This window comes from Diplotaxodon limnothrissa, linkage group LG11, assembly GCF_057381915.1.
Source record: "Diplotaxodon limnothrissa isolate DT_005_m linkage group LG11, D_limnothrissa_male_GT1.1, whole genome shotgun sequence".
In the NCBI taxonomy this organism is placed as follows: domain Eukaryota; kingdom Metazoa; phylum Chordata; class Actinopteri; order Cichliformes; family Cichlidae; genus Diplotaxodon; species Diplotaxodon limnothrissa.
In genome coordinates, this window is record NC_140606.1 from 32,574,747 (window position 1) to 32,588,576 (window position 13,830).

Consider the following 13,830-nt stretch of genomic DNA (forward strand, 5'->3'; position numbering starts at 1 on the left):
TCACACAAGGTCGCACACATACACACACAAGTATAACCTGCTGTTTAACTGACAACCTGCAGCATTTAAACGGATGACAGATGCGTCATCTGACCTGATGAGTGTGTTAGTGTGTGTGTGTGTGTGTGTGTGTCATGGGGTCTGATTGGGCCTCTGATCACTACACATACTCAGCTGGGCCCCAGCAGTAAATCACATATACACATACACGCACACAGCAAATTCTGGTCTTTGGAATAAACTCTCTGGGAGTTCAGATTAACTACATTTGAGTGTACATGCGTGACCATCGAATAAACTCTAGTGCAGAGTTAGAGTAACTCTTTTCTGGGAGTTGATTTTTCAACTCTTTATAGGAGTTAAAACTAAACTCTCATGGAGTAAAATTTCTACTACCATAAAGAGTAAAATGTAACTCATAACTAGAGTTCATTTTGATATTAACTCTTTTATAGTGTTACTCATCAAATGAAAAAAGGTTTTGGGTGACAATTACTACAAAAACACAATACTGATTATTATGAATGTATGAATTTTATTTATCAAAAGTATCATATTCAAAATTCAATGGACTAACATACATTCTGTGTAACAGCACTATAATAGTGTAACATTCGACATTAAAACAGCAACAATTATGGCAGCTAAACAGTTGAGACATTGTGTGGTCAGATAGGCCTAATATTGGGGGAAAAAAACGAATTAAAGAAAAAAAAAAAGACTACAGAATAAGCACTTATTGTAATGCAGTGTTAACATGAAAAAGACTCTATAAGGTCTCCATTAAGCCAACAAATTAAATAATGCAACTGTCTGACACGACATACAATTGTGAATCACACCCATATGACATTTGGCCATCAAAACTTTTGAAATGTCTTAACTTCTCCCTTTCTAGGACCAGTATCTTCTTAGGAATGGTTTCATTTACCTGATAAGCATGAAAATGATCATGGAAACACGTTTCATGCTCAACCATAACAAAAACAGCTTTACCATCATGTAAAATGATTGAAGTTATCTTGCTGAAAACTGGCATGTTTTCATAAGTGCCTGTGCAAACAAAAAGCCCAACACGATATTCAACTCCACTACACTTTACCCAGTTTGTGAGTTTGACAGTGTTCTGTAAATCAACATGAAGATATGGAGATATAATTTCTGAGTATTCTTGTGTTTCAAGTGAACGCATTTTAACTGGACCAGACTCAACTTCTTTTAAACTCATACATTCCCAATGATAAGCTAATGCAAACTGATGTTTCCTTGCAAGTGATACAGTCAAATTCTTAAAGTTCTTAACACAGTCTTTGAAAAATTTGTGTTTGGCTTCAAATCTCATGGTCCAGATATGAATGAGAGGACCAATCTTTCGAATGCACCTTGGATAGTGGACCATGAAATGATGTTTTGGAATTAAGTTGTTTGATGGGTATAGTTCCTTAAAGAGTCTATGGTGTTCAATAATCAGGTGCTTTAAATACACAGTCATTCCTTCAGTGATAGAGTATGAGAAAACTATGTTTAGAATGTGCAACAACAAAAGCAACAAATGCCAGTGCAAATCATCCTCTGGTACCAGGTCACCAAATATCAAAGGTATGTTTGTGATCAAGCAAAGTGTTTGTGATGCATTTAAACCTATTCCATGCCCTGCACGATCCAGGTTAATATTCGTTGGTTTATTTTTCTTTTCCATATAGCCGTAATTAAAAGCATATATCCTATTTAACAAGCTATCTTTAGAGATGAAGTATTCGATTAAATATTGAAATAGCAACTTGACTTCATATTGACCAACCCCTTCCAAAATATCATGCATGATGTCAACGGCATAATTTTCCGCAATATTGAAATATTTTAATGAATTAAGTATGCTCTTTCTTTTTATGCCGAATGAAGATGTTAATGTTGGATCATCTACCAAATTATTATAATGTTGGTTATTCAGAATTGGTGATCTAAGAGTTAAACATGGGTCGTCCTCTGAGAAAACTAATTGAGCTGAAGACTGATCAATTAAGCAAAATCTACAAAAATAATTAGCTCTAAACGATTCCAAAAATCCAAGAATGCTATGCATCCCCAAGTTATCACCTGTAATTTGTGCCAGAGTACCAAATACAGGAAATTTAGCAAATGGAACAGCAATCCCACTCGTCTCTAATATTTTCAGGTCCTTTACTAGGGGCTTCAGGATTTCATCAATTCCATATTTTTTTGCGTCTTGTGCATAAAATAATGATACCAGATGAATGTTCATTAAAGCCGAATTCAGACTGGGAAGAAGATTTCTAAGGATGAAGTAAAGGCAGCCAACTTTGTGTATACCCTTTTTTGAACCTAAAGGATTTGCACACTCAAATTCGTCATAGTACAATTGGACTTGGATAGCAAACTTGCTACCTGAAAACAAAGGATGACTTTTGAAGTAGCTTCCATCACAGAAGTCCTGATATGTGTCAGACTGGGTGCATATTTGCATCATCTCACAAATACTTTCATTCTTAAAAATGAACTGGAGTGTTTTCAATATGGGAATATATATGAATTTGTCATTTACTGGGACTTGCTCATAGGTTCTAGTTTTGGTACATCGTCTAGTATCGTATCTTACTCCTAGGTGCAATTCAACTGGCTGTACCATTTCCCACTTATCTCTAAAATATTTTTTACATTTGCTTTCAGAATTCAAGTGACTAAACGGATTGTCCAAATTTTTAAATAAATCTGCAATGGCTGATCTGGAGGGACTGTCATTTGGTAATAGGGTCAATAATTGTTCCTGAATATTAGATTGCCAATCTCCCACAAATTCCTCTAAGTTCTGAACTGTAGAAAGAACTACAGTATTTGGTACACCACTTCCTAAAAGTCTGGCAATAATGGAGGCAGACATGTCCTTGCTCTGATTTGAGAATGAAGGGCCTGCTTCAGAATTTTGGCACTGAGATGATGTGGATGGTGTTTCATCATTTAAGCACTGAGAACTACTAAACTGTTGGGTATCATGGTCAGAAGGGGTCTCATGAGGAACACATGTGCTAACAGTAGCATGTATCTTATTCAGATGTCTTCTAAATCCAGAATAACTTGAGAATTGTAAACAACATCCTATCTGACCACATTTTAGTTTCAAATTTTTGCCAGGATACATTCCATGAACTAGTTTTAAATGTCTGAACAAAAGTAAAGCTGTAGCAAAGGATAAAGCACAGAGAAAGCAGGTCAACATTTTGAATGCATAACCTGGTTACTACTTATTCAACAGCTTTGCTCGCAACTCTTTGACTCTTGGACTTTCCACTGTTGTGCCTACATCAATATTGTACACAGTGGTCTGCAAAAATGTGTACAGGCTGGACAGAGCGTCTTCATATTTCACACTGAAAACAAAGTGGCACTTGAACAGCTCATCAAATGCACCCAGTGATGTGCCTGACTGACATGGAAGAAGCTTTCGATCCAAGACTATGTAGAAGCTGAAAACCTGTGCTTTTGAAGTCCCTGTGGCCAGGAGATATGGCTGAGGGTTTCCTTCATTGTTCATGAGGTGATCCTCAAGGCTCTGGCAAGACTGAAACACAATAAAAAGCATCACTTTATAAACCCTTAGGTTAAGAAAAAGTGTTCCATGAACCACAGTATCTGGAACTGGATCACATTATCTTGACAAACCTTGTGAAATTTAACCAGATGATCTATTGCCTCTCCAACACTCATCTTCTTTGGCCGTTTCCTTCCAGCTGGTTGTGGCGTGAGAAGGTGCAGCAGAACAAGAAGAGAAGCCATGTCGCTGTCCCACTCTGCAGACAGTGTTAAGGAGTTAAATACTAATGCTGGAAAGGGGAGACAGAACTGAACTTCACTAACATATAAAAACTGGTTGAGGGTATGAGCAGAAAATAAGTGATCCATACACACATTATCCACACTGCTGCTTTTTTGATAACTTTTAAAAATGAAAACTAAAATTACTACACTAATAAAGTGTTACTTTAGGACACTACCTGGCTCATCAGCATCATCCATTTCTTCGTTCAAAGCAGATTTCAGCAATCTTTTCAGAAGACAAGTCTCTTTAAGGTCTCTGGCTTCCCTGGCAACCTTGTCTTTAAAACTGGTGTTCCATTTTTCCAGGAACCTGGAAGCAGTCTCTACTCCAAACATCATTGCAAAGTCCTGCAAAATCTAACAAAGGAGAAGTATGTCCATTAAAATCAATTTTTTTAAGTCAAGTATTTTTCAGATCCCCATTTGTTTACCTACCAGTCCTTTAGTGTCCAAAAACCGAGGAAACATCTGAAGAATGTTTGCTGATTCTTGTGGGTCATGGAGTATCTGCTGACGATAGTAGAATGTCTCTCTCATCTTCTGGAAGACTATATCTTGGTCAGTGGTGTGATGAAGAAGAGACATGGCTTCCATACATTGATCTCTTGTTTGCTGGTCATTAGTGAAACCAAACTTCCTTCGTGATGTGGGCCCTCCTTTCAGTTCCACCCTGTTCTGTGATGCAGTGGGGGGTTTGGATTGACGTTGCACAGTCTTGATACGCCACTCAAGAAAACCTTTGTTGCTCTGAATGTCATAGAAATGCTCCTACAGAAAGAAAGAAATTGCATACATTGTAGAGTGTGTATATATATTTATATATATGTGTAGGGAGAGAGACAGAGAGAGAGAGAGAGAGAGAGAGAGAGAGAGAGAGAGAGAGAGAGAGAGAGAGAGAAAGAGAGCAAGTCTTATTACACACTACAGTTGCAGAGCAAACTCACATATCCCTTTTTGGAGTACGGATCCTTCAAAGATGGGAAGAGTGACACGATTCCAAGTGCATGAAACTCCTTCGTTGCTTTACTTACAGTTCTCCTGCAAAAGCAGAAGTGTTTTTTGATAAGATCCTTGCCAGTTTTAAAAATGAATAGAATAAACATCATTCCTCTTACCCTTCCTTTTCACGCATGTGAGCTACAATGATGTTCACCATTAATTGCCTGGTGGAATCTTTCAAACTCCCAGTTTTTTCATACTCATGGATGACAGTCACCCCTGCTGGTTTGGAAGTCAGAATCTGCTCCACTGTCTAAACACATTTGATACAAAGAACAAAAAAATTGACAAAAAATGAGACTATTTTAACCCAAACAACAATTTCAATCTGTGGATTATACATATGAACTACATGAAATACTATATCAAATTATTTTTCTCTAATCTGTTTTATCTTCGTGTTTAAGCTTTTTCAAGTAATGACAACTAAAGAGTCAAATACAAGTCTATTAAGTAATGTATCTACATTTCTTGCATGTATGCTGTCCAATAGAGGCTGAACCATTTGAAGTCCGGCATCGCTTGTGTCACTGCTCTGACTGCTGGTGGTTGAGACAGACAATGTATCTGTTAGACTTGGAGAGGAGGGCTCTTCCACATGTTGCTTCAGGACAGTCAAATCTGAGGGTGACAAACAAAAATATTACAATATAAGGCATATACAATCAAAAATCAACCACAACAAAGCTACCATTTACGCACATAGGCACATACGTAAATTGTATGCTTTGATTAAATTATACTTTCTCCCAGGAGAACAGATGGTTATTTTGTATTTTATTATGGTAATATACAATTTACATACCACAAGGTGTGAGTGTCACATAGTGTGTTAGGTCTGAGCAGTCACGCAGCTTCTTGGATGATTCTGTTTCCAGGATGTCTGAAATGCATGTGATAAATCCAACTTACTGTTGAGCCATGAAAGCAGCATTTTGTGATTGTTACCACAGGATATTAGACAAATTAAAAAAGGTTTATTTAAGAGTAACTGTAGAAATCAAATCCCACAAAATCTATCAGAGCATATATTTACTTACCTTCAGCTGTATAGATGACAAAACACACCTCTTTGACTCCTGCAAGTTCAGGAAAGACATCCTCATCCACCTCTATACCCTGCTCATCTGTGACTTTCAGTGCTGCATTTTCTGGTATGAGAAACTTCTGCTGCACTGAAGTAAAATCATCACTTAGTTAATAACAACATTATCATTTCCTCTTTAATGACTTGGTACAAACCATGTATAACTTGCCTGCACTCATAAAATCTGTGAAGCTGACTTCTTCCAATTTGACATATTTCTTTGTCTCTCTGTGTTTTACTTTTATCAACATCTTGGCCACCTATGGAAAAAACCTTTACTAATATGAAACATAACATGTGGAAGAAGAAGAGGCTGTTTATGATAACTTTATGTGAACTGTGTATAACGTAATCCATAAACACTTTCTAACATTGAGCTAGCCTGTCCACACTAGCTACTGCTTAAAATCTATTTAGCTAGGCTAGGTTTAGCAGACAATGTGACCGCATGTTTGCCGCGTCCTTGTCTTTTTAGGTGTGGCGAGTGGCGACAGGGTTGTGTGCATATCTGTGAAGCAGGACTAACTAACTTATGTTAATGGTACCTTGATATCTCATTAATGCAGGCTGCACCTCTCTTTGGTTAAATACGGCCATTACCATGAGTCTAAACATAATATTACTGTAGTTAGCTAACGTTAAATGAAACATTAGTGTTTAAAAAAAAGAAATACAAATGAACGTTTTCATTGACAACGTGAAATGTGTATCTTCAAATACAGTAAGATAAGTTAGTTAGCTAACTTTTGACTAATGTTAGCCTAGCTGCTATCAACGAATCAGCGTAACATGCAGAAAACACGTGTAGTGCTAGTTAGTTAACTTTATATTTTACTTATGCATCCATGTAACTGAATATATATATATATATATATATATAAATAACATTACTACACTCACAGAAAATTCCAAAATAAATAAAGTATTTTTACCTCCTACATGTCGGAGTCCAAGAGACAAGCACAGATAGACAGGGTAACGGTCGACAGACAAACAACACCAGCAATGTGTTGAATTAGACTCCTTAGCACTCAGTGAATGAACACCTAAATATTACACCGCTTGAGAGTACTCCCCAACACTAACTGTAGTATAAGGTGAAAAATAAACTCCTGGAATGTAACTCTTGTGCACTTTTATGCCTTACTCCAAAATATTTAACTCCAGAGATTTGCTGTGCACAAGCGCACACACAGACGGCTTCCCTAAATCTCTAACAGTAACACACCCTGATTAGTCTCATCCGACAGTTGCTAATGAAGTCTAATTAATGTGCACAGTGTGTGTCTACGTGTACGGCTCTTAGCGGCCAGCTGCCCCTACCCTGTCCCGCACCCCCTGGGAAATCTGTCCCCTATCTCGCTCTTTCTCTTTCCTTGTTTTCATTTCTTCCTTGCTCATTGTTTTCATTCTCTCCCCCTTTCAATTGTGCCAAGCCTTCATTTTTCTATGAATGTATATATCACTCTATTCCACTTTTCTTTACTCTCCAAGATACACTCCTCCCTCTTTACTTCTCTATTTTTGTGGTTCATTTCAGTCGAGCCAGACAAATTACAAGCAAACTAGGACTGTAAACATCTGTCTCTCTGTCTGGGACAAAAATATCCACAAAACTAGAGCCAGATTCATGTGAAATTTGCTGTGCATGTTTTCACTCTTAAGAGGAAGAGATCTTTTTTTTTTTTTGTTTTTAGCCATTCTCTTTATAACATCGTTAAGGCAAACTTGGGTTAGATATACATTTACAGTGTGATGAAACCATTAATTTCTTCATGCACTGACACACACTAAAGTCGATGCTGGACCAAGTCATTTCCAGGCTGTGTCAGTTTTGTTGATGGTCAGAGGATAAAAAGATCAAGTGGAGGTTAAAGGACCTATTAAACATGTCGTACTGGAAATGATACTCCCAACATCATGTGCAAACAGGAAGCAAAAAAAACCAAACATTGTTATGAGCAGACTATATGTGCTTATAATAAGAGAATAGATGTTATTTTTGTGTTGATTCAGTCAGTTATATCATTCACATTAAATGTCTTTCCTCTGTTACTCAACCCCCTTTCAGTGTGGACTCAAGAGTAAATTGTTTGAAAATGAAAGGATAGAGGATGTATGTAGAAGGAGGATGTTGACCAGTGCAACTGTTAATACATGTTTTTACTGGAAGGTATTGCCTAGATTACAAGAAATGTGATGTTGATATTGTTGTAAACTGAACGTGACTTTCCATTTCAGGAAGAGATAATCATGTTTACAATCTTGAAAAGCAGGAAAAAAGAGTTGGAATGGAAGGAGGACATGATGTGTGAGTGTGTGTGTGTGTATGATTGTATCTGGTTAACCTTGGAGGGTTTCATCAGTGGCCCAAGGCCAGCAGACTCACGATGAAATAGGAGGCCAGGGGCCACAAATTTATCCCAGACAAGGCCTTCTCTGATTAATCCTTTTGGACACACCCACAGACACACGCACACAGACACACACACACACACACACACACACACACACACACACACACACACACACACACACACACACACACACAAAGAAGTAAACACATTTACACATGGACTGTGCTAGATAAAATCAGCCATGTAAAAACATATGTACAAACATATGTAACAATGTATTCAGCAAAAAAAATCAACATAGACCTAGATCTGGTGTGGAGCCCTAATTTCTTTATTTCCCTTGGAAAATATTGAAACATGTTGATGGCTTTATCAAAGTATGTGTATGTGTATATCTTACAGAGCATCAGGCTAACTGATGACTCAAAGTCTATGCATTATATATGTCACCAGCATTTTAGAAGGTAATTGTAATTTATTGACTAAGTAAGTCTGACTATATTTATTTTCCTTTTTGATTATGTAGCTTTTACTACAGTGATGAACAAAAACTATTCAAAGTTGGAAATTATCCTCTGGTTGCAGGTAACTCCAGCCCCCAACCCCAAAGTAGATGCCAGTTACACTTCAGTGTAACTGTGTGAAGAGTAAAGAGTTCAGTGTGGACATGTTTTGCTCTGTGAAATCAAATCAATTCTTTATTTGGTTAAAATGTGTTAAAACATGCTTTTGCTTTATATGCATTGTTTTATCTGCTCTACTTGCATTACTCTTTGTTAGTTTAACTGATTCAGGAGGTTGGACTGCTGACTTTGGCTGTCAGCCGCGTGCCTCCGTGACTGCCATGTTGATCTCCAAAGGAACAAAACTCCACTGACGCTCTTTTTGCCTCGATCTTCGCCTGCGGATCCATAAGACAGGCTTTGTAGTCACAACATAACTCTCCTACTGGATGAACCTGGATGTGGGAGTACCCAGAGAGAACCCACAGAGACATAGGGAGAACATGCAAATCAATCAAACCCCACACAACTCCTGGCCCCGGCCAGGTGGTGGAGTGAAACTCAGGAGTGTGCTTGGTGTGAGGAATCAGTCTTAACTACACCACCGTGCTGCCAAGTTAGTGTATAATAATTGAAAAAATAAAGCTGGGTATTGACCAAAATAACAGCCTAACAACCTTACATCTTTCGCAAAGATTGGGAGGTTACAAAACAAATTAGTAAACATCATGTGAGATCGTCTTGGCCACCACTCCCCCAGTCATCCAATGTAATCTGGCTGATGAGGGGTCAACAGGTTCTTTGTACAGTTTGGAACGTGACCGAGGTCACTCCTCTCTGTGTGATATTAGCCTACTTTTACCCAAGCTAGAGCCTAAACCCTGTAAGTAAAGGATGACTATCAATCTCTGTACACACGTACACATACACTGAGGTTGCTGAAGGTCACTTTACATTGGCTTCTTCTCCCAGGTTAAGCAGATAATGGTCGGTGTTGTGATCCGAACTCGGTTGAGATGAAGGTAACCTTAAACCTTAAAACCTTTAAGTAGAACTTAGTGAATGCATCCCTACACAACTTCTTCTTCCTATATAAAAAGAATATTAATCATTGGTTAAGAGGGAATTTATCAAATTAAATCAAAGAGGGTCAAGAGGAGCTTCCCGTCACCAAACCCATAAACAATGGAAAAATAATTTCTGTAATCACAAAAGTGAAGAGTACAGGAAACCTTTGAGGATTCTAGTGAAATACGTGTCTTAGGTCTTGTTTATGAATCAGGCATGTTCTTCAGTTACAGTCTGAAGAGCACTGAACTTTGCTTAATAAATAAAGAGAGAGTCGTTTACACTGCACTTGGTCTAGCCCCTCCATCTTAAGGACTACAGTGATTTTATTATGACCCATTTTAACCCTTTCATTGTTTTTGCTAAAAATAAATGGTGACTGATAAACGTATATACAGAGCAGTGCAAAAGCTTGAGTCAACGCTTTGTATTTTCCTATGAAAATGGGAACTGGAGCAGGAGTTTGTGGAAACTAAGACAAAAACAGTTTGTACAATTCTGTTGAACTTGAAAATCAGTATTTGGTCTGACCACCTTTATTCTTCAGTGCAGGTTGAACTCTGTCTTGACATTTCTTTAAGTAGACTTCAGGAATAGTTCTACTGGCTTTTTGAAGCTCAGGCTCTAGGGAGGCTAGTGCATGACTGGTAGTCTTCAACTCTGTGTTTTTCTATCCAGCTTTTACTGCAGTGTCAAAGATTTGATTCTTTCCAGATCTAACCTAATGAATTAATTCCATCCATCCATTGGCAAAATCTTCAAAACCTGAAATGTAGCCCAAGACCATGACAGAGCCTCCACCATGTTTTACAGATGGTTGTAGACATTTGTTGGTCAGACCTTTTGCCTGAGATACATACATAGACTGATTTTTAGCTTAGTTCTTTTTGGCCTTTTCTCCCTGTTTCCCTTCTTCACCAATGGCTTCTTGACAACCACCCTTTCACTGAGACCATTTCTGATGAGACTTCAGTGACTGGAAATGGCTCCACTTTTGCTCAGATTTTTGGACATGACTTTCAGATATTCCCTTTTAGGCTCTCCACTTCTTTTTTGTCCTCCATTTGTCCAGTTTCCCCATTTTTTAAGGATACATTGCACAGGAAAATAAGACATGCTGAGTTTTTTTTGGCTAAGAGAACTTTGGGAAATAAATTGTTGGCGCAAAACTTAAATTTTATGTCTCTCAAACTGTGTTATCTTGGGTGTCTGAAGACAGTGGTTCTTTGCTCAGTCATTCTAATGCTCCATATGCACAGTTTCCATATCCTTAAACAGTATGGCATGTTCGTTTTTGTGACAAAATGTGCAAAACTACCGTAACTTTCTTTGTGAGAAAGAGCTCGTTGATCAAACATCAACCAACTCTGGAGCCTAAAGGTAATATCTCTGACCCACTCTAGTTCTTGTCCCATGTGCATGTGGATTTACAGCCCCTTCCAGACTTTGTTGCAACATCAAAAGAGGAAAAACCCCATCAATCTTACACACTTTCCCTCTGTGTCTCTTTTTATTAGTTTTCTTCTCTTTTACCTTCTCTCTCACACATACAAAGTGAAAGACATTGCATAGGTTGGGTGCATTTGATTTATCCCGCTGTGTTTCCTCCATGGCTCATTTCCATAAATCACATGTCAGTGTGTTTGTAGCCAGAGGGACGTTAACAAGAGGCCACAGTCCAAACACAGAGTGCATAAAACCCTGAAAACACTTCCGACACACAGTGCTGACCAGCTCCATGGCTACATCCATCAACGCAGAGAGGAGGTCGGAAAATTTCATGTGGAGACAGTGAGGAAATGTTTTGTCATCTGAAGAGCGCTGTTGAAAGAAAGCGTGTGTGCGTTTGAAGTGTGTTTGTGTCTTCCACTTTCTCAAGTTGGACCACATGCTGAGCTGGGAGAGGTCCTGTGAGTTCATCCGAAATCTGCGCCAAAGTGAATTTCCTTACTGTGTGCTGCAAACACGCACACAATCACAAGTTCTGAGGTAAAAGTTCACATACAACCAGGGTTATGGCTCGGGCGGCGGTCCTTGCTTCTATGGTAACGACCACTTAGATGATCCTTCCTGTGTTTTTGTCTTGAAGGCAAAGTGGCTGTTTGTGTGTGTTTCCCACGATGCAGTGATTGAATCAGCTTTAGCTACTATCTACTGTCCCTCCTCCCTTGTCTATTTACTAAGCACTTCCTCTTTGGCCTCGGGGGTTAAAGTTCACAGTCTAAAATGGGGCTGGATTTTGGCCTTGAGTTTGGCCTGGACTGGCTTTACATGGTTTTACAAATCACTCATTGCTTTTGAAGAGGCAGCCACTCTAAACATCTTATTCTTGTTCTGCCTCATTCCTGCAGTAAATCAGCCGACTGAATGCTTTTGAAGCCATTTAGCCAAGTACTTACTAGCCTCTTCTGCTTTAGCCACCTAAAACAAAGTAGTCTGTTCTTTCTGTCCGTTATAACAAGTAAAAGCAAGGAAGAGAGGAAAGTCTAAACACATTTTCACCACTTTGCGAAGCAGAAACAAGACCCCTCAAAATTTATCTCAAGAATTGCTGCATCATTCTTGCTCTCTTTTACACCTTTGCATGCCTGGCCAGAGTGATGGTTAATTTACAGTGCAGCAATTGTGACTGTTTGTGGAAATATTTGCCAGTGGAGAGTTTATTGAGAGAGGATTCCAACAAGTGCTCTTGTGCAGTTCTCAAAAATCTACCCATGGCTTGACGTGGATGATGCTGTAAATGTTGACTTTGCGACAAATGGGCCAGAACAGTTATGAAGGCAACGGTGGAGTTCATGAGGAATGGGTGAAGCTCACAAAAAATATCAAAGATTGAAAACTAAATAAAAATTGAAATATGGAAAATACAGAGGGTGGATACTTTTCATTGTTTTTAAGACTGAGTTTCACTTAAGCGCTTTGTAGGTTACATCGTCATTCTTCTACAACAGCAGCCCACAGATCTGTTATACCACATATTTTTTGACACTGATTCCATCTGACAACAGACACTCTGTGAAGATACACAGGCAGTCCTTAGCTGCCCACACACTGCCAAAACTGAACCATAGTTTCCCCAGAAAGCTAACTTGATTTCTGGTCAATTGATTGGTAGTTATATAACACTTTCTGCTCTATTAGAGCAACTGAGGGTTAAGCATCATGCCCAAAGATACGTTGATATACAAACTAAAGGAGCTGGGGACCAAAATACTGACCTTCTAATTAGTAGATGACCTGTTCTTCTCCTGAGCCATGGCAGCTTAATTTGGTAAACTTTGGAAATTTACAGGCACTCTTAATTGCGGGGTCAGTTTCCACAACTTATTTAAAGATTAAGTAAACATGCATCTTTGTATCTTTAGTCATACTAAATAAACTAATAGCATTTCCTAGCAGTTATCACCTGAATTACTGTATGGAAAAGACACCTAAAAATTGGAAACTTTAAGTTGTGCGTGATTTGATATCATCACTTCAAAGTGATTAAGGTAAGACTACACAGACTGGCAGATAACTATTTGTGTTTCTTTAAAATTGATTACGCACTATCACAAACTGTTCCTCACAGGGGCACATGTGTGGCCCTGAGCAATGTCAACATATTGACTTATTAACTGCCTCTGTGACAGATGCGTGTGTATGTGCTGATTGTAATCCATGTTGCTCTGATTAGTATTACACAATCCCCGCATTCCCAAGAGACAAGCTGTCAAAGCAAGAGAAAAGTGGAGAAAGAGGAAAAAGGTTTAAAGAAAGAGTAAGAGGTAAGGGAAAGTGGGGAAAGAAGGAAGAAGGAAGAAAGAAGACTTTGCATGGGATTGTTCTGCATTACAATATCACAGAATTCTTCTTACTAATATATTTTCATTTTAATATACAACCATTTAAAGCAATATAACACAATGGAAATAAAAAAAAAGACTAAATATAAACTAGGAATTAAAATGGTTACATTGTAGTGAAAGATATGAATGAATAG

The 13,830-nt window shown here is 38.3% G+C and overlaps 1 protein-coding gene across 2 annotated transcripts; it reads right to left on the reverse strand.

Annotated features, from left to right (window-relative positions):
• Positions 1-796: 796 nt before the first annotated feature.
• On the reverse strand, positions 797-6,174 carry LOC146623279 (uncharacterized). 2 transcript variants are annotated; one of them, XM_085365853.1, is made up of 9 exons: positions 6,090-6,174; positions 5,874-6,008; positions 5,639-5,716; positions 5,300-5,454; positions 4,950-5,086; positions 4,779-4,872; positions 4,270-4,602; positions 4,006-4,191; positions 797-1,096 (listed from the first exon to the last, which is right to left on the reverse strand). In XM_085365853.1, exons 1-9 carry the CDS (start codon positions 6,169-6,171, stop codon positions 797-799), a joined length of 1,500 nt encoding a protein of 499 aa, XP_085221979.1. In that variant the 5' UTR covers positions 6,172-6,174. The 2 variants fall into 2 exon arrangements, with proteins under 2 accessions (XP_085221979.1, XP_085221980.1); XM_085365854.1 differs by lacking the exons at positions 797-1,096; positions 4,950-5,086; positions 5,300-5,454; ... (1 more) ...; positions 5,874-6,008; positions 6,090-6,174 and adding exons at positions 3,257-3,577; positions 3,679-3,806 and having other exon boundaries at positions 4,011-4,191; positions 4,779-4,940.
• Between the last annotated feature and the right edge of the window lie 7,656 nt (positions 6,175-13,830).

Excerpts from the sequence above, each read along its gene's own strand:
- LOC146623279 (XM_085365853.1), bottom strand. The coding sequence starts at position 6,171 with ATGTTGATAAAAGTAAAACACAGAGAGACAAAGAAATATGTCAAATTG. Across the intron at positions 5,717-5,873 it reads TGTCATCTATACAGCTGAAG|ACATCCTGGAAACAGAATCA; the intron begins GTAAGTAAATAT and ends CATGCATTTCAG. Across the intron at positions 4,603-4,778 it reads CGTACTCCAAAAAGGGATAT|GAGCATTTCTATGACATTCA; the intron begins GTGAGTTTGCTC and ends TTCTTTCTGTAG.